This window comes from Hippocampus guttulatus, chromosome 20, assembly GCF_054856545.1.
Source record: "Hippocampus guttulatus isolate MCC_2025c chromosome 20, RoL_Hgut_1.0, whole genome shotgun sequence".
NCBI classification, from domain to species: domain Eukaryota; kingdom Metazoa; phylum Chordata; class Actinopteri; order Syngnathiformes; family Syngnathidae; genus Hippocampus; species Hippocampus guttulatus.
In genome coordinates, this window is record NC_141280.1 from 7481287 (window position 1) to 7506595 (window position 25309).

General features: G+C 44.9%; 2 protein-coding genes across 17 annotated transcripts; one reads left to right on the forward strand and one right to left on the reverse strand.

Annotated features, from left to right (window-relative positions):
• LOC147187819 (clathrin coat assembly protein AP180-like) lies at positions 1 to 18767 on the reverse strand. 14 transcript variants are annotated; one of them, XM_086099828.1, is made up of 24 exons: positions 18370 to 18767; positions 18047 to 18198; positions 14532 to 14674; positions 14375 to 14450; positions 14143 to 14245; positions 13972 to 14065; positions 13691 to 13802; positions 12936 to 13042; positions 12689 to 12730; positions 11634 to 11707; positions 10457 to 10469; positions 10234 to 10367; positions 9951 to 10024; positions 9793 to 9807; positions 8734 to 8916; positions 7406 to 7504; positions 5847 to 6044; positions 4501 to 4572; positions 3533 to 3619; positions 3350 to 3411; positions 2397 to 2429; positions 1767 to 1838; positions 1569 to 1679; positions 1 to 1358 (listed from the first exon to the last, which is right to left on the reverse strand). In XM_086099828.1, exons 2-23 carry the CDS (start codon positions 18174 to 18176, stop codon positions 1593 to 1595), a joined length of 2010 nt encoding a protein of 669 aa, XP_085955954.1. In that variant the 5' UTR covers positions 18177 to 18198; positions 18370 to 18767; the 3' UTR covers positions 1 to 1358; positions 1569 to 1592. The 14 variants fall into 14 exon arrangements, with proteins under 14 accessions (XP_085955954.1, XP_085955955.1, XP_085955953.1 ...); XM_086099829.1 differs by having other exon boundaries at positions 3533 to 3604; positions 18047 to 18274; XM_086099827.1 differs by having other exon boundaries at positions 18047 to 18274.
• Positions 13735 to 25178, forward strand: LOC147187820 (phosphoacetylglucosamine mutase-like). 3 transcript variants are annotated; one of them, XM_086099842.1, is made up of 14 exons: positions 13739 to 13817; positions 19735 to 19838; positions 20336 to 20544; positions 20613 to 20797; positions 21173 to 21240; positions 21319 to 21452; positions 21553 to 21745; positions 22363 to 22520; positions 22623 to 22706; positions 22772 to 22870; positions 23228 to 23347; positions 23408 to 23530; positions 23626 to 23799; positions 23886 to 25178. In XM_086099842.1, exons 3-14 carry the CDS (start codon positions 20338 to 20340, stop codon positions 23973 to 23975), a joined length of 1635 nt encoding a protein of 544 aa, XP_085955968.1. In that variant the 5' UTR covers positions 13739 to 13817; positions 19735 to 19838; positions 20336 to 20337; the 3' UTR covers positions 23976 to 25178. The 3 variants fall into 3 exon arrangements, with proteins under 3 accessions (XP_085955970.1, XP_085955968.1, XP_085955969.1); XM_086099844.1 differs by lacking the exon at positions 23886 to 25178 and having other exon boundaries at positions 13735 to 13817; positions 23408 to 23541; positions 23626 to 23786; XM_086099843.1 differs by lacking the exons at positions 13739 to 13817; positions 19735 to 19838 and adding an exon at positions 19972 to 20259.
• Positions 25179 to 25309: the final 131 nt, after the last annotated feature.

The following is a 25309-nucleotide window of genomic DNA, read 5'->3' on the forward strand; positions in this document are numbered from 1 at the left end:
TTTGGGTGACTTGTATTTTATTGCATCTCAAAGGAGGACTCACATGCAGGTTAAGGAAAGGGGGGTGGGAGGATGGGCTGCCAGGGAGAATGGACGCCATCCATTTAAAATCGTACTCCTTAACATCCCCAAATGACACAGGCTTCATCGGAACACTGAGCAAACATCTATCCGCATTGTCTGGTATGTAAATGTCATTGTCGCCTTTATTGTATTTTTCTTTCAACATGTAATTGCCACAATGGATTAAGATGCAGTCACTTTTTTTTTTTTGGGGAAATAAACAACACACAGAACATCCAGCGTATACGTGAGTGCTTTACAGCTCTACAGGTCTTCCCAGTGAGCAAATGTACTGAAGGCAGTCAATCCAATTGCATGCACAAATGCTAGCAACTTCTTATTTCATCCCTAGGCACTCCACACCAGCAGAGGGCGCCACATCAACCAGCCAGCAATGTTTTTGAAATCAATACTGCTTCTACAAAACATGACAGGTATGTTTTCTTACAGGTATGCTACCCCCAACATTTGTAACTAAAATATATGGTATTTTGTCCCCAAAATAAAGAAAATAAGTTGAATCTATCATCAAAGTAGTCCAAAATGCATATGTCAATTTGAGTGCAAATTGATGCATGTTTCTATTGAATTCCCAAGATCACAAAAGTAAAAACAAAGCGTAGATAATGTCATATTTGCATGTTTTCGTGACCAAATGGGGAGTGTGGGTGGCGAAGCTTGACGTACTGAAGGTACAACCATCTCACACACACACACACACACACACACACACACACACACACACACACACACACACACACACACACACACACGTAGCTCAGTATTTGCTGGGATGACGAGGAGTGAGCTCAGTATTAGTTGGGATGATAAAGAAGTGGTGGGGGGGTTGGGAGGGGGGGGTGGCCAGTGAAGTTACACACACCGAAACACAGTCCACAATGAAGAACACGGTCCTTGTTTGCGAGATGCATAAAGAAACCACCTTACCATTCCATTCAAGTCACCTTTGTCCAGAATAATTCGAAATATGCATTCATTTTTTTTCCTTTGTCTCCGCCCCCCTCCCCCCACCCGCCGTAATATATTAAGTAAAGTTTAACACTGATACACACACACGCACACACTCACACATTAAACGGTGTTCTGTATCTAGGGTTCACATTCACAGTTGTGCTACAACAGTACAATATGGGGTAGGAGGTGGAGCGACGGGGTGTTTTCGAGGGGTTGCAGCCTCTGGTAAGGGGTAGGGGGTGGGGCGCTGATGGTCGGAGGGCGTGACTGAAGGGCGGCAGTGGGGCAGTGCAGACATCCAGAGCGCCACACAATACCACCTGTAACGACACGTTAAAACACACTTCGGTAATATTCAAGAGGCTTTTAAGATCGGGAATTAGTTTTGGGACCACGTGATGAAAAGCTTTGACACAACCACAAACAGGCACAGGGACAGGAAAATGTTTCAGGAAGAAAATATGCGCAGATTTTAAAAAAAAAATTTTTTTTTACAGTCCCTCCGACAGGGAAACCGAATGCCATTGTACCTTTTAGAAGGTCTGCGTGTCGGCCTACATGAAGTCCTTGATGTTAAGGTCATCCAGAGCGTTCCTCGGTGGGGGAGGTTTTCTGGGGCTCTGAGTCATTCCAGAGGACATCTGCGTACACACGCACGCACGCCCCACTCGGAATCAACAATGCCGACAAAATGTACTCTTTGTGGGCAAATCTTGGAGCTAGGTTACCGGCGCGCCGGTGGCAGGGAAGCCCGGCCTAACCAAAGGCATCATGGGAGCTCCAACACCCGGTGCCCCAGGCTTTTCAACGAGACACACAGAACAGGAGACGCTAAGACACGAGTGTGACATTGAAATGGAGGCTGTGCTCAGAATCCTTCACTCAGTCGTCATTTTTCTATAGTGGGCTCGGGTTGTGGGATTTCTCTCGGCCCTCCTATATTTCCGTGTGGCAGAAAACAAATAACTTGCAGTGACGTGAACGATACTAGCGTGACTGTATATCGTCGCTGTCTGGCGTAATCTTCGTCGCTATAACAAATGACAAGGGGACAGACTTTCAATAAACTAACTAACTAACAGTGTATTCATTGAGAGAGGAAAAAACTGGAAACAACCCATATTTGGGCAATCAAGGTTTTGAGCAACTTATTTCGAACAGCAATACAAAATGGCCAACGGCAAATATCGTTGCTCGTGAGTGATTCCGAACACAGCCTGACTGCGTGTGACCACGAAAAGGGGGTGGGGGGGTTGAGGGTTGTCGGCATCCGACACTTTCCAATAATGTCCGCCATTTATTTATTTATTTATTTGTTGATTTTGGGGGACATTGCTGGACCGGACTGGTGCTCTTACCATTCCGTAGCCTGTGTGAGTCCCCATAAATGGCTAAAGGTGTAAAGGGGGAGGGAGAGGAGGCGGAGTTGGGGTCACTTTCATGTAAGACAACAATGAGAGACGCACAGCAACGAAAAGCGACACACAACACAAACTATAACACCAGTGCTTTACACATGTTCGCATCCAAGCGTTAACTTGCCAGCATGCGAGTGAAGTCGGGGGCTGTTTATGGGAGGCTGTTTCAGGATTTGTTCCACAGCCTTGATACCCGTTTTAAGGTCCAAGCACAAGTATACTCTTTGTCCTCATAAATAAGACAATTCAGTACACTTGTAGAACCTCTAAAGTGCCCCCCCCCGAACCCCCAATTACTGTTTTGATAGGCAACTTTGGCATACTAATAGGGCAAGTACACATAGTAGTAGTAGTACTAGTAGTGCTGCCAAACGATTAAAATATTTAATTGCGCTTAAATGTATAAATGTCATAGTTAATTCATAATTAATCACACATTTTTATCTATTTTAACTTTCCTTTGATTTCTTTTTGTCCTGTTTTTTCCCCCATTTTAATGCTCTCATCAACATGAACTCGTGGATCTGTTTTCTTTGTGCAAAATGCAAAGATTTACTGAAACAACAATTTTGGTTTGCAATTTTCCGTTGGAGCAGTTATTCAAACTTGGAGCGCATTTTATTATTTTAGAGCAACGTTACATCCGCTGTGACGTGGTGCCACATTAATCTCGCGATTAAAAAAAATTAATCCTGTTCAAATGTATTTAAATTAATGTCGATAACGCGTTAAATGGACAGCACTAGTTACGAGTGAAGCAATTTTTTTTTCCCATCATGTCCCCCACCATCTTAACACAAAGATGAAACGCAAATTCAGATGAAAGCATTGCGGCTCGGTCCTACCATGCGGCTCCACTCCATGCTCACACGTAAGACACAGACAACATTTACCATGGGGGCACCCCAGCTGGGGGGAGCTACCTGAGGGGCCGCTGGGGATCCCATCGTCAGATCTGATTCGGCAGGAATAGAACGAGAGACACAACAAGGCACATACTGCAAAATGACTTTTCTTTTTGAACTCACCACAACCTTGATGTATAAATTTGCCGTGACTCAAAAAGGACGACTTACTACTCGCCACGTTAGCCATGGAGGTGTCAACATCGCCCGCCTGGGGGGTCAGGGTGGGCTTCATTACATCCCCTAAGCCACCAAGTGCTATGAGGAGGGGGGGGGGGGTAGAGGGAGGATTGCAGGGGGAAGTTTGTGGGTGGATGGGAGAGGGAGACATTAGGCGGTCTTGCAACACACAAGCTTACTACAGCACAGTACGGTTCTATTGTTGCCATGACAACAGAGGGAGGGGAGCTTTCAAGGCAAATTGAAGTGACACCTGTTTAAATGGGACATGTGGATGCTTCCAGCTAACCAAAAAAAAAAAACTACATTTACCTTCTCAAAAAATTACATGATTGAAATATTTTCAGTGTGTCATATGCACATTTCAACATGTCAGAGGGAAGGGAAGGCGCACTCCACTCATGGTCGGTGTAATTTGTGTGTAATAGTTTGAGTGGTCGTGTGTAAAATTGAGTCTGTTGCGTGGCTAATCGTGTATCTGGATGCATGCGTGTTCATGCAATATCATGTCTGTTTCATTTTGTGTCCGTCTGTTTGTGTACAGCGGAGAGCCCGGCGCAGCGCTCACGCACTGCAATGCAGCACTTGCACCGCTGCGCGTCAAAAGAAGCAAGGGTGGGGGGCTGGGGGTGGAACTCACCGAGTCAAATGGCAGGAAGCAAGCAATGAGCCAGCCCAAGAGCCACAAGCGGGAGAGACGACGCAGGGGGCAAGAGAACAAAAATGAGAGCCAGCAAAGGAGCGTCAAAAGTAAGAAAAACACAAAGATGCCAAAGTCCAGAACAGCAGAACTCTGGTGGTGATTAAAGAGGAGGGGGGTTGAACAAACTCAAAGCGGCACACTTTTAGTTGTCACGTTTTGCTGTTTGGTTCCCGTTGTATTTTTTTGTTTTCATTACCGATACCACTTTTGACTTACTACTACCTCAAGATGAAGAACACAATTAGTCTACTTTTACCTGATATGAGTTCCGCTCCGGGGGTGGCGGCAGCGGCCGCCGCGGCATCGCCTCCTCCGGCTCCAGTGGACTCTGTCGGGTCAACCCAACAGAGCCACGCAAAACATCATATCCATTGCAGCGTGAAGGAAGAAGAAGATACAGTCAGCCTGGGAGCCTCACGCTGCTAATGCCAAAACATGAGGAGAGTTAGACAGGGCAGATGGTGATATACATCCAAAATTACTCTTCAAATGAGGGATAAACGCGATTCATTGACATCCAACACACCAGACGGCTTCAAAATGTCTTCCCTCACACACATTTAAACACATTTGCGGTTTTCGCTTGTATATTTTTGCAGATTTTGCATTTGAAACTTGTAGCCCATTATTTGCTGGAGAAAAAAAAAGAAGCTGTTTTTGTGCACACTCCAAAGCGCTGGTTCCACCAAAAATTCTGCGATAGTCAGGGAACGATGTATTGGCGAAGGGGGGGGGGGGGGGGGGGGGGGGGGGGGGGAAACACGTTTGTCACGTTCATTATGTGAGGCTACCCACCACAAAATAGGCTCATGATGTCTTTGCTGTCAGTTTTGGGTGGGGGTGCGGAAGAATGGATGGGTGGGATGGCTGAGGAGTTGAATAAATCCGCTGGGGGGAGGGAGGGAGGGATGAATGGAGTGACATTTCTCATGATACAATAAACCTTGATGCACACAAGTTGCGTGTTTCCTCAAACGGTGGGCCGCTCGAACTGCCCCTCCCCACTTGAGGAAACGCTATTTATGTAGCATGCAGAACATGCTAAAGAAGAAAGCGGACCCCCCCCCCCCCCGCCCTAAAAATGTCATTTTATCTTTTCAAGGCCGCCGCGTGACACGTTGAAGCAGGAAGTGAGAGCACACCAAAGGAAGGGGGGTACCTGCTGTGAACAAGTCAACTGTGAGCGTGGCCTCTGCTTGGGTATCTGACGTCGGGGCAAAGAAGGCTACAAACACGGCCCAGATGCTCAATCGTGACAGCAGGCAAGTACAGTACGAGAGTCCTTGCATTCAATGTGAAGTGATTCAGGCAGTGGCGGGCGGTACATTTGGCAACCTGACCTTCTAACTTGACCTAGAGTAGAAACTATCGATAATTGACAATAAGCAACCAATCAGAAGACAGAAGAATGCTGATATTCTTGAGCGTTCTGGCGCTGTGAGGAAATCTCAACTCTGATTGGTTCGAAAGACGTTTCAGTTACATCAGCCAGCATGTGGCGCACCTCCATTTTCAGGTTTGCTCAGACCGCCCGGCACTGGATTCAGGCAACAAAATGCATTTGAAGAGCAGAGTAGCGCGGGCACGCATCCGACATTTTACCACTGAAAAGGTCGGTCGTAGGGTGGGCGTCGGGAGCTACGGTCGCCGCGGCGACGGCGGTGCTGGATGCAGAAGTGAAGACAGATGACGGGGAGGCGGGGGCCACCGCGGAGCTAAAACATGACTTTTCCACATCAAAAAGGTCTAGACCTGAAGACGCTGTCGCAGCAGTGCTCCCGTCCGAAAGAGCGAAGGGGTCTTGTAAGAAGTGATGGGGGGTGACATGTGGAGGAAGTGATGTTAGGAGTTAAAAACAAAACTGAAAATGGAATTTTGCTGTGGTCATGAAAGCTGAGATGGAGGATCGAGGAATGCTGCATTCAAGAAAACTTGGATAGTTGAACATGTATTCAATGACGATGACACCCTGACCTTCTTAAATTATTTGCTCAAAAATCATGCGGAAGAAAAAGCATTTTCATTTACCTATTTATTTTACAGTATTTATGACTTAATCCCGATGTTTGCGTAGGTTAGCGATAGATTACTCCGCCTTCCAATTTGCGGACACAAATGTAATTACGTCACCATAGGAATGTCGTTGTAACCCAAGAATCCACGAGAGACTGTTGGTGTTCCGCAAAGCCCTATCCTAGGTCCACAGGTTTTTACTTTATACTCTGTGGAGCTCTTCAAGCCCCGATACCAGTCAATTACTTGGCATTCTACTACAAAAGCGATTGTGCGATTTGCGATTTGAAAACCGGTTGTCTGTTAGAACCAGCTCCCAATCATTTGATTCCTAGGAATCATTTGTTTGGTTGCCTGACGATTCCTCATCGAAAAAACAAACGAGTACCACTACTGGTAAGGCTGCTCGTGTTATGACGAATACAAAAGCAGTGCTTTGTCGCCATCTTGGCGCAATTCTAAACAGATGTTCACTATTTGCAGTCGGGCTCGGCCCTTATCCTCCACAAATAGCAGTTGAACGCTTAAAATGAAAATGGATCTGTAAACGGAGTCATGGTAAATGACGTTCGACTTTCCCACTTTCCTTGAATGCAGCTGAGCAGCCCCCACATACCCCATGTTGTCACTTCTGGGCTAACAAGCAAAGGTGGCGTCTGTTTCACTTGACGGGCCGCCATTACCTTCACACCTGAAAAAGTATCTCTTAACACGTCGACGGAGCGGCCACCTGCCCGCATCCTTTTGTTCCAAAGAAGTGTGAAGACGATTGCTTAAACGAGAGCAGGAAGTCCTTTGTTTTCTGTCTCCGTGGCAACAAGCAGCACAGATGGCAGCGTTGTTGACTTGAGCTGGCCTTTCTTTCTCCATCTTACCAACCAGCTTGGAAACAGTTTGGGGGGGAAGGCCCTTTCATCTTCCGCAGAGCAAGGTCGTAATCATGATTCAAACCCAGACCATCGCATATGTGAGGCAGATGTGTGAGCCACTTATCCACAGACGCACCTTATAACATAACTAAGGCCTGACTGATTCATCTTTTTTAACGAATGGGTTCGTGGAATTTTATTCTGCCAAATATCCGAATCGACATCGACCTCCAAAAATCCATATCGATCGGGCCCCAAACATAACAATGAGTCACCCACCAGCTCCGGCTGCAGCTCCTGCGGCGGGCGTTGCGGCGGCTCCGCCCTCAGCTACCGCGGCAGAGGCCTCGGCGGCGGTGGCAGGTGTGGCGAAGGCATCTGAGGTTTTACCGCACAAAAACCCCGGCGGACGGGAAGAAGAGGGAAAAGAAAATGAGATGCCGAAGAAGGAAAGACACCGCAGCTTCTGGCGTGGGACACAAAGGTGGACGGACGAATGGGAGCACAGACGAGGAGGCATTCTAACGTGACGGCACGGAGGCCAGTCGCTCCGTACGCGGTGATGCCACGGGGCAAGCGTTTGATAGACAAGACGGGCTTTTCTCAAACGCGGCGAAAAGCAAGTCGATCAAACTGAAGTGTCGATGAAAAAGTCGTTTGAACGTTTGGTCCATATCCTTGGATATCTGCCTTTCAGATCGAAGGACAAGTATGCTCTTTGTGTTCACTCGTCCCAATGACGGCATCAAGGCAGATGTGGAAAAAATAAATTCCGACTAGTGCGCTGAAATGTCTTCAGAGTGAGGACAAAGAGCACAATATTACCTGGACCTTAAACTGTAGACAGGAGGCATGATGGAATAAATGCTCAAACGGCTTTCCAGCAGTGTCGAGAAGCCGATTGCGTCAGGCGGTTTGAACACATCAATGCGTTGCCACGGATCGATTGCTCGGCTTGTTGCATTTGGAAACAAAGTGGAACTGCTCTAAGTTGAACAACACACGCCCCCGAAGTGGCTCGGCGCGCCATCTAGCCACCATCTAACTGGCGTCACCCCGAGACTTCAGCGTAACCTCACGTGATCGCACTCAGGGCGTGAAAAGTGCACGGAAAGTGATCGCTTGTTGTGCGCCAACTGTCAAAATCTGTATCATTTTTTTTAAAGTCCACGTGTATGTATCATCGCTTTCGGGACTAAACCTCCAAAGGTCCAAATATAGACAATTTCATATTTTTCCGAAATCCATATTACTGGTCTATCTCCTGCTCAGTCTTCCTGTTCTTTTCCTGCTCTTTGGTGAGCAATTGTTGAGTTAACTTGTTTCACTTTGTTTTTTTTTTTTTTTTTATAACGAACTAGCTTCCGGGGACAGATCATCTCCAACCTGAGTGGTTCCACTGTGATAGCAAAGCTCATGTAGCTACAATTTATTATTATTTTTAGATTACAGCCTGTTTTGGCACTCGAAACGGGGGCTGTAATTGAAATATATCCGTGCATGCAGCTTAGTGTGGCATCACATCATCAGGCGGGTTCTGGGTGGGGTTTGAGCTTCCCAGAGAAGGATGCGAGGTAGACAACCCCGCTCCCTGGGAGCCCACTAACCTCCTAACAGATCCATATTGGTGGCGCCAGGGGAGGTGGCGGCCGCTGTGCTAGTGGGAGGAGCTAGAGGGACTCCAGCTTCTGGTGCCGCGGGCGCGGAAGCGGAGGCGGCGGCGGCGACAGGGGAGGAGGCGGCGGCCTCCGCTGCCAGGGTGGGCTCGGCTAGCAAGGAATCGCCCATTTCTGAGGAAAGGGGTGAGGGGGTTGTGCGCGGGGTTAAGGGTGCAGGGGTTTGCAGACCCCGCCCCCCCCCCCCCCCAAATAAAGTAAGCCCAACCCACATTGAGGGGGTAAAAAAATGAAAATGAAGCCCAATTAAAGTAAAATTCCAGTAAACAAATTTCCAACGAAAAACAAATTGGCCCCCAAATTCAGACAATGGAGGATGTGGAGGGAGAGGGAAGAGAGAGAGAGAGAGACAAGAAGACCACTGAGACTAAGAGAGATCTTAGGGGAGATAAACAAGGAGGTCAGCAAGACACATCGAGAGTCGAACAGGATCCAGAACACACCCAAACACTGTCTGAACATTTAAACTCAACATATAGACAAAAAAAAAATGCAGTATTCTCAGGCACAACTGCGCCCACGTACTTCATCTGGAGAGTTTCAGAGTTTCAAAAAAAAGCTATCATCATCTCCAGAAATGGCGATGCGTAAAATGTGTGCGGTTTGCTACAGACATCTGCTCGTCAGCGGAAGTCGGCTAGAACAAGTGGATGGAAAAATGCTGACATCATCAAAGGCCAAAACTCTGGCCCTGGGAGGACAAATTTGAAATGTGAGTGGTTGAAAAATAAAAATAAAAAATAGCCCTGTCGGGAATATCTCTAGGCAGATGATTGGCATGGCAACACAGAGAGGCTGCAACCCGACTGGACAAAAAACAATCCAACGTGTACTTGAAGCATTGCAGCCAAGAGAAAAATATGAAATTTATAGAATAGACTACTGGGAAGAAATCGTGTTGCTTCCAATTTGTGTTTGGGCCAGCGGGGAAGGCCTTGGCAGCTCACCGCCGGACTTGGAAAAACACGGAGGCACCAGAAAAGCACTCACCTGATCCGAGAAGGTCTGTGAAAAGAGCGACACAAGATGTCGTTCATTAGCCATTTGATGATCTGCCATCCTTTCAATTCAATCTCATATTTCTTTTTTTTTTGTTTGTTTGTTTTTTTGCAGTGGTTTGGAGAATAGCGGACGTGTGGGGGTCTTACCTCCCCAGGACGTGGGACCGGCAGAGGCTGCTGGGGGCCCAGAGGAGGACAGAGGATCCAGGTCCAACAAGGAACTGAATAAAAGGTAGAATCCGTGAGCGAACGGTTCATCGTTTGATCTTTAAAGCTAATTTTTTTGTGTGTGTGTATGCAGATAGCTCTGAAATGATGCTTCGAGTTTAAAAATAAATAAATAAATAAATAATCCGGTTAAAAAAATAATAATCCAAATAATTTGAGGGCAAGGACGCAGATTATGAATTGCAATGAAGCCGGTACGTACTCTTCCGCTGGCTCGGGTGCAGTCGGAGCGGCGGCGGCGGCTGAGCTCTCCCCGGGCGGGGGCTGCAGCGCGGGGACCGCGTTTGAGGATTTGGCCGGAGTGGAAGTTGGCGACACGTTGTTTGTGGGAGAACCCTGCAAGGGGCGCACGCGCACTAATCACGCTTTGCGGTCGGACACGAGGCGGAAGCAAAAGGAGAAACCAGTCGAAATGTGACGCTTACCTTAGTCGGAGACCTGAAAGAATTGAATGAAAAAGGGAGAATCGTCATTGAACGCCGTGTGAGGGTGGAAAAAGAAGAAGATATGGAATAAGTGCTTGAATTAAAAACCAACTTAAAAAAAAAATGACGGCATAATGTCATCATATGAAGGATTCATCCCAAATGCAACACATAACATCGTACAGATTTTCTGTGACGATGTCAGTTATTCCGTTTTGTGCGAAAATAGCAAATGATTCATCCCGGGAAGAAACCTCTTCATAGGATGCGGCCTGGTCTCATGAGAATTTAGGAGGATGGTGGCATTTTATACATCATACAAAAAAGTCTCCAATAATTCACACGGAATGCTAATTGTAACTACTTTTTGAATTCTTCAACCCATCTTAATATTCACCTCACCACAAATTGACACCCCCCCCCCACCCCCCTGATATTTGTGTCATTGTAAAGAAAATCTTTGTATGGTTTTCAACTAAATTCTTGCCAGACCACATTGCATTATGATTCATATTGCAGGTCCGCGTGAGTCGAAGCACTCTCGATTAGCGTATGCATCGCGTGTATTCAAACCAACACACACACACTTGCTAGATGAACTAAAAGGGTACTAAACTCGATATCTATTCCCAGAGGATTGGTTCCCATGTGAATAGTGTGACAGATTAGCTGGCTGGGATGTTATTCATTTAAAAAAAAAAAACGAACAGGAAAAACACAAAACAGTGTAACATTCAAAGAGCTTGGTGGCTCCAAAAGCCAACACACAGTTTATGCTCACCCTTCACTGGTGATCCCAAATAAATGGAAAAAAAAGGGGGATAAAAGACAGGAAGGGTTAAAGGAAATGATTGAAATACACCACCAGGCTAACAGTTACCATTCAAGATCAACCCTTATTGGTTCATTCATAGGTGGCCATCTTTTTTGGTTGGGGGGGGGTTCAAAACATAGCCAGAAGTATGATTAAATAAGGGGCTGTTTAAAAAAATGTAAACCGACTTTTATCCCAATTTATGTCATCAAAAAATGTTTTATCGTAATCACCACCACGTCACCAATTTTAAATGCAATGTTTTTGAGTCTCTGAATTTGACATTTTAATGATAAAATAATTCCATCACTAAAGTTTAATTTCAAAAAAAAAAAAAAAGAAGATATGAATGACTTTATTTACCCCTTCTTGCCACCCTTTACATCCTCCAGGCCATTCATGTGCGTTTCCAGAGACTCCAGGATGCTGCTGGGAGCCTGACACACAATAACAGCAATCACCAACACGTAAAAAATAAAAATAATCATAAGTAAATCAATAAACTGTTCTTGCATTTGATACCTGGGCCTTCAGATGGGACTTAAGCAAATTAATCCAACTGTTTATTACCAGTGCTGTCAACATCACAAGTATAAGAACCACAAATAGTGTCGAGTAAAATGCAAAAGAGGAGAAGAGCATGTAACAGTGCCAGACGCCTGATCCAGATGGAGCGGTTCCGAATCAATATTTACCAAGAGAAAGTCATATTTTTAAAATAAAAAGCTCATTTTCACCTCATCATCTTCCAAATCTGCTGAGATACGCATTTCTTAATTCATCAATGTGTGCAGATCGCTACAGACGGTTTTTGCTGATCAAAGTTCCTTCCAACAAATGTCGCTCTGACTAACCAGAGGATGGAAAAATGCGGACATCAAAAAGTGCGCTGGACCCTGTGAGGGCAAATTTGCAATCGGACTGGGGAAACAAAATGGCCCCATCGCTGGTATTGTTTCAGTTGCATGGCCCAGCACGACTGATTCTGAAGGCCCTGGGAAGATTAGGTTGACATAGCAACACAGAAGGCCGAATCCGATTGGACAAACAAAAAAAAAATCCTACATTGAAACACACTATTGAAAACAGTGCAATCAAAAGAAACACCACGAAAAGTAGAAATATGACGAGTACAAATCAAAAGCGCATGTCGAGCGGGCGTGTCAAATGGGATTAGGCTCAGCATGCCGACACTCCATCCTGCAAGCAGGCACTCGGCTGTTGCTACGGTTACCGGCTCCTCCTCCGGAGGTTTAAACGGACAGTCGTCATCCGAGTCTGCCAGGTCCACCACCACGCTGGGGTGGAGACACTGGGAAGGTGTGTGGGAAGGTGTGGGGGGGGCGGGGGGGGGCACGGTGGTGGGTCAGATGGGGCGTGCGTGCGTGCGTGCTCGGGTGCAATTTGCAATGACTTACGTAGTTGATGTCAGGGATGTCGTTTTTGTCAACTCCGATGGTCTGAAGAGAGAAAAGGTATTGGGAAACATCTGACTTATTCCCAAGACAATCATCACAACCTGTGAACCACACAACTACTGTAGGTGATTTAGTAAGCTACTGTAATATGAGTCATTTGTCGCAGAGGATAAAGAATATATTCCGGTGAGTATCTTCAGGGTCGATGCGTCGCAAATCAGCCTGTCCATGGCGTGTTGGCAAATACCTCTGCTAACTTCATGAACTCCCCGATCTTTGTCACCCGGGTCAGGAACCTCTTGTAGATCTCCAACGCTTCCTTACAGTCACTCTTTTTCATCTTGAAATACTTCTCTGCATTCAAAAAAAATAAATAGGTAATTCACAATCGGCACAGAATATATTTGATGGAGATTCTTTAAGGATTTAGCGGCTGTACAAAAAAAAAAAAGTTAGAGATGTAACTTGTAAAAATAAAGTTGTGACAGGAAACGCTGTTTTGAACGTGTATGACGCCTGAGGTTGTATGTAGTATACTTCATTCAATAGTTATTGTTAAAAAAAAATCATTAAAATATATATTTTAAATAATTTAGCTCATTAAATATTTTTGTAAATAATCAAATCAAATTAAAAAATTCTACATATTTTTATTCAATGCAAAATTAAATATTTATAGATAAAAGAATAATAACAGTAATGAATCATTTTACAATGCTGATTATTGTTTCATTTGAATAAATATTTACGATTCATTTATTGCATATAATAAAATATATTTTTCATTTTTTAAAACAATTTTTATACACAATTGTTTTGAATGTTTTGAATTAGAAAACAAACCAATTTGAATTAATTATTTACTTGTATTCAAACATTTTTTTCAAGAAAAATAATTTATATAAAATGTATACATTTACATTGAGTTATTTTATTCAGGTACTTCTCGTGAATTTAAAATTTGTTGCCCCTGCCTGCTTTGGAGACGCCACTCCAACTGACCTAACATGTTGATGATGCCGTCATTGTAGGACGCAAAGAGCTTGACCAAATCCTTGAAGAGCAGCAAGAACGCCGCGTTGATGATGCCGTTGTTCAGCTCCTTGGGATGAACCTGCAAAGTAACCAGGTGAGACATTTTATCCATCCATCCGTTTCCAACACCGTTTATGCTGAAGAGGGTCGCGGGTAGTAAAGAGAAACGAACATTCACACCCGCACCGTCATTGACATTTATGAGATAATTATTAACCGTGAGAAGACGTTAAGGGGTGGCGACTCACGTCAAACTCCAGAAGCGTGTCGATCTGAGTCTGCAGGACGGGCATGCCCTTCAAGAGCTTCTCTGTGGTCATGGTCCTCATCACGCCCTCGGCACTGGTTGGCAAAGCAAACATCAAATCAAGTGACGTTGCGACGATCGCGACTGCCGGTCGGCGGCGGCGTTGGCGTACCCCTTCTTGACCCGAGTGAAGTCGAAAGCCATCTGGCGGTAGGCGAAGGCTTTCTCGTTCAGGTAGCGGCCGTACCGTCTGATGAATGTCGACATGTCGTAGCCTTCAAAAGAGAAGCGACTTTAGAGCAACACGGGGAGAGAGAGCAGTCATTTTATTTTTGACCATGGCTTCTTTAGAGCGCCTTGTTGTTGGCCCTGAGTGCTTTTCACTGTAGTTCCAACAATTTTACCGTGAGAGCCAGTTTTGTCGATGAAGTTGCTGAGGTTGAACAGCGAAGTCCTGGAGGCCAAGTACTGGATAAATCTCTGCAAGGGAAAAATCATGTTGTTGTTGTTGTTTTAAACAAAGTGGAAGAAGCACAGGGACGCAAAGGGCTCTGCACATACTTCATTCCCGTGCACGCACATGTGGTGGGTGGTGACGAGGGCCTTGAAGACCACCACCCAGCTGGCGTTGGTGGCCCGCTCGAAAAGCGTGTCGGCCATCTGGGGGATGTTCACGTTGGTGGTGTTGGTGGCCGACACCAGGTCTGCAAAGGCAAAGGGATTGACCAACACGATACCCCCAAAACTCATTCAACGGTCACGAAAATCACAACTGATGTGACTTTTGACAGTGTCGTTAAAGCCAGACCTTAACGTCATCTCATTATCGGTAAATTGTGCAAAAGTACCGAACTGTGTCCGGTGAGTGTCCCGAAGGCTGTGACATTGACGTCAGCGAAAAGGCGAGCGTCAAGTATTGGCAGGCGGCTTCATTAATGGAAGCGGACGAAGGCTGTTAACACTGAGCAGGCCTTGGCCTTGCCGAAAATAGACTCGCCCACTCTGTTGCAGACAAGCGGCGCGGTCGGAGAACCTGGACGAGCCCCACGTGGCTTTGCTCCATTCGCCGCTGTTGACATGACTGTACGTGCAACATGGCTGACAGTTGCCGCCCGGAGTCTGTTCAAGCGCAACCAACGGCTCCTTATGTAATATCACACGAGTGTTTATTCGACACCCTGCGCTTGCAGCAAGCACTGCTTCATCGCTCATACGCCGCCGGTCACCTCATATGATCGTTATTTGAATGAAGATAGCCACACCTGTAGTAAACAAACCCGGATAATAATCATGCAAATGAGGATTGACTGAGCTAAATAAAGACTCTTACGGTAATCCACTCGTTCTAAGAATGACCTGTGAGCTCTCCTGTTGGCTACTTTAATGGGCTATGCCAACACGCTCCATTGAGAAATCAATACAAGAGATGGAGAACCAAAAAAAGATCACGACTAGTCCTGGGAAATGGATGCGACTTGATCTAGCGTGTGTGTTAAAGCATACACGTAACTAAATGTTTGCGCCGTAAGAATATGTCAACTCAAAGCCTCCACTGGCTTAAATATATCCCACCCGGTCGTCACAGGGCTTTTCAATGCCACTACAATGAGGCGTTCTAAAGCCGTCACGCAAAGTATCCGTCCACATTCTTGCTTTTAAATCAGGCTTTTGGGGGGGGGGGGGGGGGGGAGACATTTTCCCCACCTCGCTCGCCCTTGTTTTTCTGCGTGTGCACTCGCAGCTTACAACGAGGCGCTCTAAAGCGGCCACGCCAGCTGACTGTCTGAGGGGACGATGATTTTTTTTTTTTGTGGTGTCGTCACTGGCTAATTACGCTTTGCAATTGCGTCACATGAATGCCAATGTATACAAAGGCACTCAAGTTTTTATATAGCCCCCCTTCTCCAAAGAATATAAAAATTAAACAAACCTGAAATAGTGAAAATTGGTTCAACGATACGTCCCCACAATTCAGTTTCAGTTTTGCGAGTCTTTGCACCTTTCCGGCAATTATCTTTAAATGTGTAGACTGTATTTCGAAACAAGTCTCCGAATCTGCTTTACGTCTCTAAAACTGATATTAGAATCACCGTGTGGGTGTCACCATGGCAACAAGTGATCCTGCAGAATTTTTATTAGCAAGATAGCATCATCAAGTCAGCGCAAAGAGGCTGGCTATGACATTAAAGGTACCATACGGAAATTGTGTCCTCAACGTAGTACAAGTGCAGTCGTTCCCAAGAGGCCAAGGCACCTATTCAGCATTAGAGAAATGTCACGGACACGCCATCAAGCAAAAACATTTCACCAAAAATATGACCACTGAAATAATGATGTCTCACTTTATTCACAAATATACATAGTGCACCATCTAGGCCTTTTTTAATTAAGCTGGTATACTCTGCAGTGTTTCTTTTAACACAATATATTTTTTTACTTTTATTTTTATATAAGGCATGCTTTATTTTTAACATGGCCACGGGTTTGTTTATAGCCTCGGCCGTTGAGTCGGCTGACCTTGCGCAGCCTCGTGTTCTCGACGAATGCCTCCTGGTGCCTCATTTGAACCACAGCCGTGGCACCTAATTTGGTGTCCCGGAGGACAATTTACAGCAAGGTTGATGTTAATTACTGATTCCAAATTGCTCAAGATGAAGTCTGTGGCCCCGTTGCATACCGTTATATATTGTATTTTTGTATTGTCATGCTGATTTCTGTAATTACGACGTGGTAGTATTCAGGAATGAATTTCGTCCAGGTCCCTTCTTGAAGGGCTCAGTTACCCAAATCGTTTTTATCAGTGGCAGTCGCATGTATTTCTAGTGACATGGGTGAGCAGAATGCGCGTTTCGGCAATATCTGGGTTACAGACGTCCTCCTGCCGGCATGCCACAGAAGCACGCTGGCCTACATAGCGCAGCAGTCTCGCCTACAAATACACCACAGCACAGTCTTAAACCAGACTTTGTGTTGAGCCACATCTAATTGATCCCACAAGAGTCATCCAGTGTGCAAATGAGGTTTTGAGGCGAATACGAGCATAAACCACCAATCGTGTTATGTGATGATGATGATGATTGAGTCTAAGCCAGCCAATTCTGAGGGTCAGTTTGAAGATGAGGCAAGAAAAGCAATCTAACATTGTCGCCTTTTGCAGTGTAAATAATGCAGGACAGTCATTGGCTGATGAGTGAATTATTCACAAGGGTAGCGGATCACAATGTAAGATGCGAGAGCACCAGTGGCGGTAAAGATCAGAGAGAAATAAAAAAAACAAATGTCTGGCTGGCTGACTCTCTCCATGTGTTGCAAAAGGGAATTGCCCAATTCCCACTTTCCCCCAAACTTTTCAGTTTTCCCACAAAAAAAAAAAACTCACATTGAATGTATAGAAACATTTTTTTATATTTCATAACGTATTCAACCAATTACAACTATTCTCAAGTAAAAAAAAAAAAAAGGGGCTGAGATAATGTACTTGCACAAGTGTCCATTACAACTGGAAATTCGGCTGTGGTCAGAATTTACCAATCACATTCAAACTCATATTAAAAATGCCCCACATAAACTTCAGCTACTCGAGTAAGCCTTCCCTGACGAACCACTTGGCCAATCCTTTCTGTGAAAACTACGATAGAAAGACACTTATTCCATCATTTAAAACGTTTAATAGTAAAATATGTTGGGGGCTGGAACAGAATAATGGCAGTTCAATTAATTGCAATGTGGGGGGCAAAATGTAAACAGATTTACGATCTTGGCCTCGCAGCAAAGTCAATCAGTCAATTACTGTCGACGATTCTGGATACTGTGCAGACGACGCTACATGCTAACTGCTAACCCACCTGCATGCATGCAGCACTGAAGCCTTTTTTTTTCATGACTACAATGATATGGCATGCGTGCGTTATAGTGTTACTCTATGCCCTTCGTCATTATGCTTGCCAAATCCTCCTTTAAGGTTAGGAGGATTTGCACGAGACCACTAACAGTAGCCCTGCATGCAGCAAAAAAAAGAAAAAAGAAAAAAAAAGGGCCTGCCTGCCTAAACGGGGGATGGCAATACTTGTACTCACACTCCAGGTGCTTCTTCTTGGGCGCCATCACTTCGTGCGTGGTGGCCTTGCACACGGCCCTGGCCATGTCCGAACCAGTCAACTGATACTGGGCCGCAGCGATGCGGTCCGTGAGTGTCTGACCCGACATTTGGACCCTCTTCTCAGGAATACTTAAGGGGGTAAAAAAAAAATCGATCAATCTGTATCACCACCAGCAGCACGACAAACGGGCCTGTGACCTTCTCCCTGTATAATTAGAAGAGAATGTATCGGTGATTTACGTCATAGCAAACGGAGCTTTTTGTGGGGATGAAATGAGCTATTGCGGGGGTTGCACTTACGCCGATGCGAGCTTTTCAGCACTGTGGACAGCTCGGGAGCCACTCGGTTACGTAACGAGCCGCTCTTTTGCTCGCTCTTCAATCGAATCGTTCCAATCAACACGTACAATTTTTCCTTTTGGGGGTTAAAAAAATCAACGCTCCATAAACCCGGTTCGGATTATTCCTTCCAGTCGTCCAAAATGTGCGGCGCTTTTCTGCGGCATCCAATGCGCAAAACGTGTGCGCAAAAAAAAAAAAGAAAAATGGAGGAGGAGGAGGAGGAGCAAAGAAGCCGCGACGGAAATCCCTATTCTCTTTTCCTCTTTATTTATTCTCCTCAATCAGTTTGGCCCATCTAACTCTCCTCCCCACGCCAGAGGGAACTCAGACACGGGTGGGTGACACACCGACCAGCCCACGTCTCTTAAAGGGGGAGTAGGCACGAGTGTGGCCAGAAGCCAGCAGGCGTCGACACTGTGTGCAGTTAAGGGTCAACAAATGACCGTGACATGGATTATGCTTGACTGAATCGAACCAGAGCATCGGATAGTGACGCTATTACCAATCAATATAAATGCCAAAATTAAATAGGATTTAGGTTTGTGCATATATTGCTTTTGTGCAGTGCACCAGGATACACAAATCATGTATGTGGCCACTATACCTGTAAATGATTTCTGTTAGCTGATTTAGCAAATGGGGATTCTGAGATTGTAAAGATTTTTTTTATTTTGATGACCTTGCAGCCTTACTCCGTGGTATGTTGTATGACATAGACCTCGAGAGTTATGTTAGAAATAGAATAGAAGTTAGTCGCCCAACACTGTTCAGGACATATTTTGAAGATGGCCATCGCAGTTCGTGTTAATGCACAGTACTCACTCCCCCCACCCGTAATAACATCCAACTTCAACAAAGTGACTAAACACAAAGTATATATGTCGTAATTACGTTTTCACGGGGTTTTCATTGGATGGTAATGAAGAAAAATAACTAAATGTATATGACTTCATGACGTCACTCTGGCGTCGGTGTTCCTGTAATCCCCACCCCCAACACACCACCGCGTGGATCGAGAACGTCGTTAAATTATTTGTGTGCCGCACTTTTTTCTCGTCCCAAGGTTCTTTGAATTTCAGAAATTGTTTTTCGTTTATTGCTTCATTTGTATGTCTAGCAAATTAACCCCGTGTGGTTCGTGTTTACCACAGGTTTCGCATTGCATGGCGTCACGTGACGTACCCCGTGAAAATGCTGTCCTACCGTCACTCGAAAACGTCCTTTAATTCTTGCCTTTTTTCATCAAATTCTTGCCTCGGCATATCAAATAAGGTGATATTAAAGGCACTGTTATTTTATGCGTGTGTTTTTTAATTATTACAGCTCGACGCCGGGGCTAAAAGCCGCGCCCAAACCGCATGACGTACCCGGAAGTTAAGCCACGTCGCCAACTCATGCTGCTAACGACGAGGTTGAAAACAACATCAGTAAGTCGGACCGAAATCAATTCGACGACATTGCAAGTTTACAAACACTTGAACGTGTTCATAGCATCAGTTTGGCGTGTAGGTCTGTAGGAATTAAAATCGCGACTGTAAATAATGTGAGTCGGCGTTAGTGAGTTGGGCGTATCTTGCCATTTACACGAATTTATGGAGTTTGAACTTTGCCTTCTTGCACTCTTGACAGTTTTATTTCTCTGTCAGTATGGACATTGAAGCATATTTTGACTCGAACCCGATTACGTTATCATTAATGCAGTCTTTACATAGTTTATTTTTCTTTCTTAACTCATCTACTAATAACCCATCTGTCGTTTGCCATTCTGTCGTTGAACTCAAAAGTTAGCCCACCTTTAATTTCGAACCTACTGCAACAGAGTATGCCTGTGCTTCCAAAAGTATTTCGGTTAAGTATGGAATCATGCTAGTCACAGACTAATCACACTGCTGGCTGACTGGTGTTTTGGTGGTGTTTGTTTCAGTAATGGCCCACTTGGAGCAAGTTTCCAAACTGTCTGAGGTGCACCCCAAGCCCCCTGGCTTGGTTTTGCAGTACGGCACGGCTGGTTTCAGGACCAACGCCAGCCATTTGGATCACGTTATGTTCCGTATGGGCCTGCTGGCAGCTCTGCGAGCCAAACAAACCAAAGCCGCCATCGGAGTCATGGTTACTGCCTCCCACAACCCCGAGGTGCTCCTTGGTTAACCTCAATTAAAGTTGACACCTACCTCTGTCCTAACTTTCCGTTCGTCTCGCAGGAGGACAACGGGGTGAAGCTGATCGACCCCATGGGCGAGATGGTGACGCTCGCTTGGGAGGGCTACGCCACCCGGCTGGCCAATGCGGAGCAGCAGGAGTTGCTTTCGGTGCTGGAGAACATCCTGGAGAAAGAAGACATCGACAAGAGCCAGGGAGCCTTAGTATTTGTGGGCAAAGACACCAGGTGCCCGATAACACTGGTCAACAGAAAAGAAAAAAAAATACACGAGTGCCATGAAATCATCCACATGCACAAGAGCCCAACCCAAGTTAAAAATAGGGGAAACGCTTATTGATTGCATTTCTCGAAAAATAAAGACACACATTAGTTGTATTCACAGAGGATAAAGAATATATGCCTATGATTAGTCCGTCTACATGTGTCACTACAGTACTATATTCATTTTTCCCTTGCTTCAATAGTAGTGACTGCACTACCTATAAATGCTAAATGCTATTCGTTAGCCAATTGCGTGTTGCCATACAGCTAGTAGACATTCAAAGCGATGTGGTTGTTTCAAATACACAAGTTGTAATTCTTTCTAATTTATTTTGTCAGGAGCAGCAGTGAAAGGCTGTCACAAGCAGTCCTGGATGGCGTATCGTCATTGGGAGGACGCAGCAACGGTTGGCGTCACTCGCCCGTACGGTGGAGTCTATATCGTGAGTTTGAAATCTCACCTCACGTGCGTCTGTCCCAAAAAGACTATGGCTTGGTGACCACCCCGCAGCTTCACTACATGGTTTGCTGTTACAACACGCACGGGCAATACGGCGAGGCCACGGTGGAAGGATACTACAGGAAACTCTGCCAGGCGTTTAACGAGCTCACCAAAAATGTAAAGTAACTTACAAACATGTTGGCAGTGAAAAGTAAAAAGTCATCACAAAAATAAACACTCGAGTACTTAGTTACTGACCGCCTTTGTCTATGTGTAGACACCCAACCGTACTGACGACCAGAAGCACCTGACGGTGGACGGCGCCAATGGCATCGGCGCGCTGAAGCTGCGAGAGATGGAGCGTCACCTCAAGAGAGAGCTGCAGATTTCCCTCTTCAACGAAGGTCACGGAAAACTCAACCACCAGTGCGGGGCCGACTTTGTCAAAGTGCAGCAAAAGCCACCCACAGGTGGGTTGTGTAGCCTTTTAGATTCGGTGCAGTCGTCAATAAGACTTCAGGAGATTTGATTGGCATTGTCACGGAATGTGCCAGAAGGGATTATGGTTCTATTTTTTTTTATACATTCATTCTAGTACTATTTTGATTGTATTTTTTTTCTTGTCTTATTCCTGTATCCTTGAAATGCATTGAATTACATGTTTACATGACAGTATTTCATATATGATATGCATTTTAATTCAGGTTTTTATGTTTTGCCACCTACTGTTTTTTCGACTATGAGGGTTAAGTATGTTTTTGTCCTTTGATTAACGAATGTACTTAATTATATAAATTCACACTTGAATTTTTTTTTTTTTAGCATTGATAATTTTTTGTTAGTTCTGGTTGGTTAATATCTTGTGTGTATTTGTGATCAAATATTCATATTTTAGATCTAAAATTATTTGACTTACATTTTTTGCATTGTTTTTAATTGACATTAAAATATGTTACAAATATGAGTAATTTCCTCTAACAGTGGTCATCACATTTTTGCAAATATAACTTTTTTTTTAAAATATATAATCACAGATATTCAACTTTTGGTTTAAACCGTGATTAACCTTAACATGTTTCCGTGGTAGGCGTCAAGGTCCAAAGCGGCGAGCGCTGCTGCTCATTTGACGGCGACGCCGACCGCATCGTTTATTACTACACCGACAGCGAGGACCACTTCCACCTCCTAGACGGAGACAAGATAGCAACGCTCATTAGCACGTTCCTCAAAGAGCTCCTCATGCAGGTACGGATGAGAAAACCATCGTGCTGCAAGTCAGTGGTCTCCGATGTTTTGTTTTTTGCAGCCCGGTGGTTTGGGACAGAGGCTGATAAACGCTTTTTTCAGGCTCGCTTAAATTTAAAGATAGCGGTGGTGCAAACGGCCTACGCTAACGGCAGCTCCACGCGCTACCTGGAGGACACAATGAAGGTGAGCACACGTGTGACTACGCTCTCGCGAAGGAAACACTGACGGGCTCTTGCGCGTTGCTTCAGGTGATTGTGAGGTGCACAAAGACGGGAGTGAAGCACCTCCATCACGCGGCGCAGGAGTTTGACACCAGCGTTTACTTTGAGGCTAACGGCCACGGGACGGTAAGTCACCTCGATGGACTCCAGTTGGATTGAGCTCATTTCTCCGTGTCTTGCTAACCAGAGCAGCAGCATCTACCGAGGTATGAAAGCAGTCACAATGATTAGTTGAAATGGTGTCTTCCCTGCACAGTATTAAAGACGGTCTTATATTTGAAACACCATTGTGAAGCCCCCCCCCCCCCCCCCCCAAAAAGACAAAACAGCAGCATCTACTGAGGCATATAAACAGGCTCTCGGAGGATGTAGATGCTGATAAGTACAGATTTCGTTTTTATCATTTTCCTCTTTAAAAAAACAAAAACAAAACAGCAATATCCCTCGCCATCACACATTCAGTGACAGCGTGCGCATGTCCAGGTGTTGTTCAGCCGCGCGGCCGAGGAGAAGATCAGACAACTGGCCAAGGACGTCAGCACCGATGACACCAGGAAGAGAGCGGCCATTCTTCTGCGGCACATCATCAACGTCACCAACCAGGTACTTATCTAATAATACCAATGTAGTCATCTTAGTTGATGACCGCTTTTCCTCCCATAGACGGTAGGCGACGCCATTTCTGACATGCTGCTGATCGAGGCGATCTTGGCCTTGAAGGGAATGACGGTGCAGCAGTGGGACGCCATCTACACCGACGTGCCCAACCGGCAACTGAAAGTCAAGGCAAGGCAAACGTACGCTGTGCAGTTCATTGCTGATGGTCGACGAGAGTCAATGTTAAAAGTGTGCAGTGATCGCGTGGCGCTGTCTGTGTGTAGGTGTCAGACCGCCGGCTGATCGACACGACCGACGCCGAGAGACGTGCGGTGAGCCCGGCGGGCCTGCAGGACGCCATCGACGCCTTGGTGGCAAAGTATCGACACGCTCGTGCCTTCGTGAGGCCGTCCGGCACGGAGGACGTGGTCCGAGTTTACGCTGAAGCGGACACTCAGGTGAGGTCAGCCTGCCTGTCAGCCGTGTGTCAGTTTGCGGATGTTGCTTACACACATTTGTTGGGGTTTTTTTTGTTTTTTTTTAGGAGAGCGCTGACTCCTTGGCACATGAAGTAAGCCTTGCAGTGTATCGCCTCGCTGGCGGGGTGGGAGATGAACCAAAACCTTTGCACTAGAAAACCATGCAGTCGTAAACAGAAACTTGAACTGGTGTTGCCGCGATACCAATGCAGTACCTCGAGACGGAAACGGTACTGTGACGAAAACGTGAAAAAAAAAAAGGGAAAACACAGTAGAATAATAGCCGATAGCTGAACGACTTCAAATTCTTTTTCCATTTCGGAACCACAAGGCCGGCAGGCATGCTGGAGCCTATTTTCATTTGTCTTAATTCAGAAAATCATAAGGATACTGTTGCTGAAAAAAATAGAGATTGAACATTTTTTTAAAACGCTACTGAACATATAATATATCCAATACAGGGGTATGTTTTTGGGGGGTGGAGTTGGAAGGTGCTATTGATGCTCTGATGACTCATAATACAGAGGAAAAAAATACTATCTGCTCCCTAATTCTGAGCTACAGACAAAACATTAGAGGTGAACAATGAATCAACTATTTGATGATCAAATGAATCATGATTTTTGAAAATCCATGAATCGTTTTCGGTACTATTTTCACTTTAATATTAAATGCTGCTTCTCACTCGTATATTTTCCTCAATATCTACTCCTCAATGAAAGCAGACTTTTCTTTGTATTGAACATTTGCGTTTACAACAATAATCAACATTTTTGCTGATTTTCTGTCATGTTATGGACCAGACCAATAACTGTCTCATAATAATTCATTTGGTTCTGCACTTTCTGCGCTGTCGATTTGAAATGATGTCTTGTTTTTTGAAGGATGGGAATTCAAACATGCTTTATTATTTTATTTTTTTTTATAAATACGGTTCAACAACAAACTAAGTGACGGAATAATTAACGATGACACTATTTAGTTGCAAGCCTTGCAAAATCTATTTTTTTTAATCATATAATCCTGCATCAGATTGACTGAGCGCTTTTCTGTAACACACTCAATGTGCAGTACTTCGCTATACAAGCAGTGCCTCATTGAACGGAAATGATCAGGAACAAGAATGCTTTTAGTAAAATAATTCACACACATGAAGTGAAGTGTTGAAATGTGTTGTGACCAGGTCCGTCTTTTCAATTTAAAAAACAACAACACATGTTTACATCAGGCAGTTCTTGAAATCACCTTGGACCATTGCTGCACAAAGAAATAATGGGATGAATAGCAAATTGTCAAACCTCATTCTGTGTACTTGATTTCTTTTTTTTTTATTAATAAATCATTCACATTTGGCAGAACACTTCTGTTGATGAATTTTAGAATGCATTTTTTTTTCGATTTGCAGGACTTTTTTTTAATTTTTATTTTTATTAGAGTGGCACCCACTTGACTATGACTATCTTCCTCTTCGACATCACAGAGGCATCAT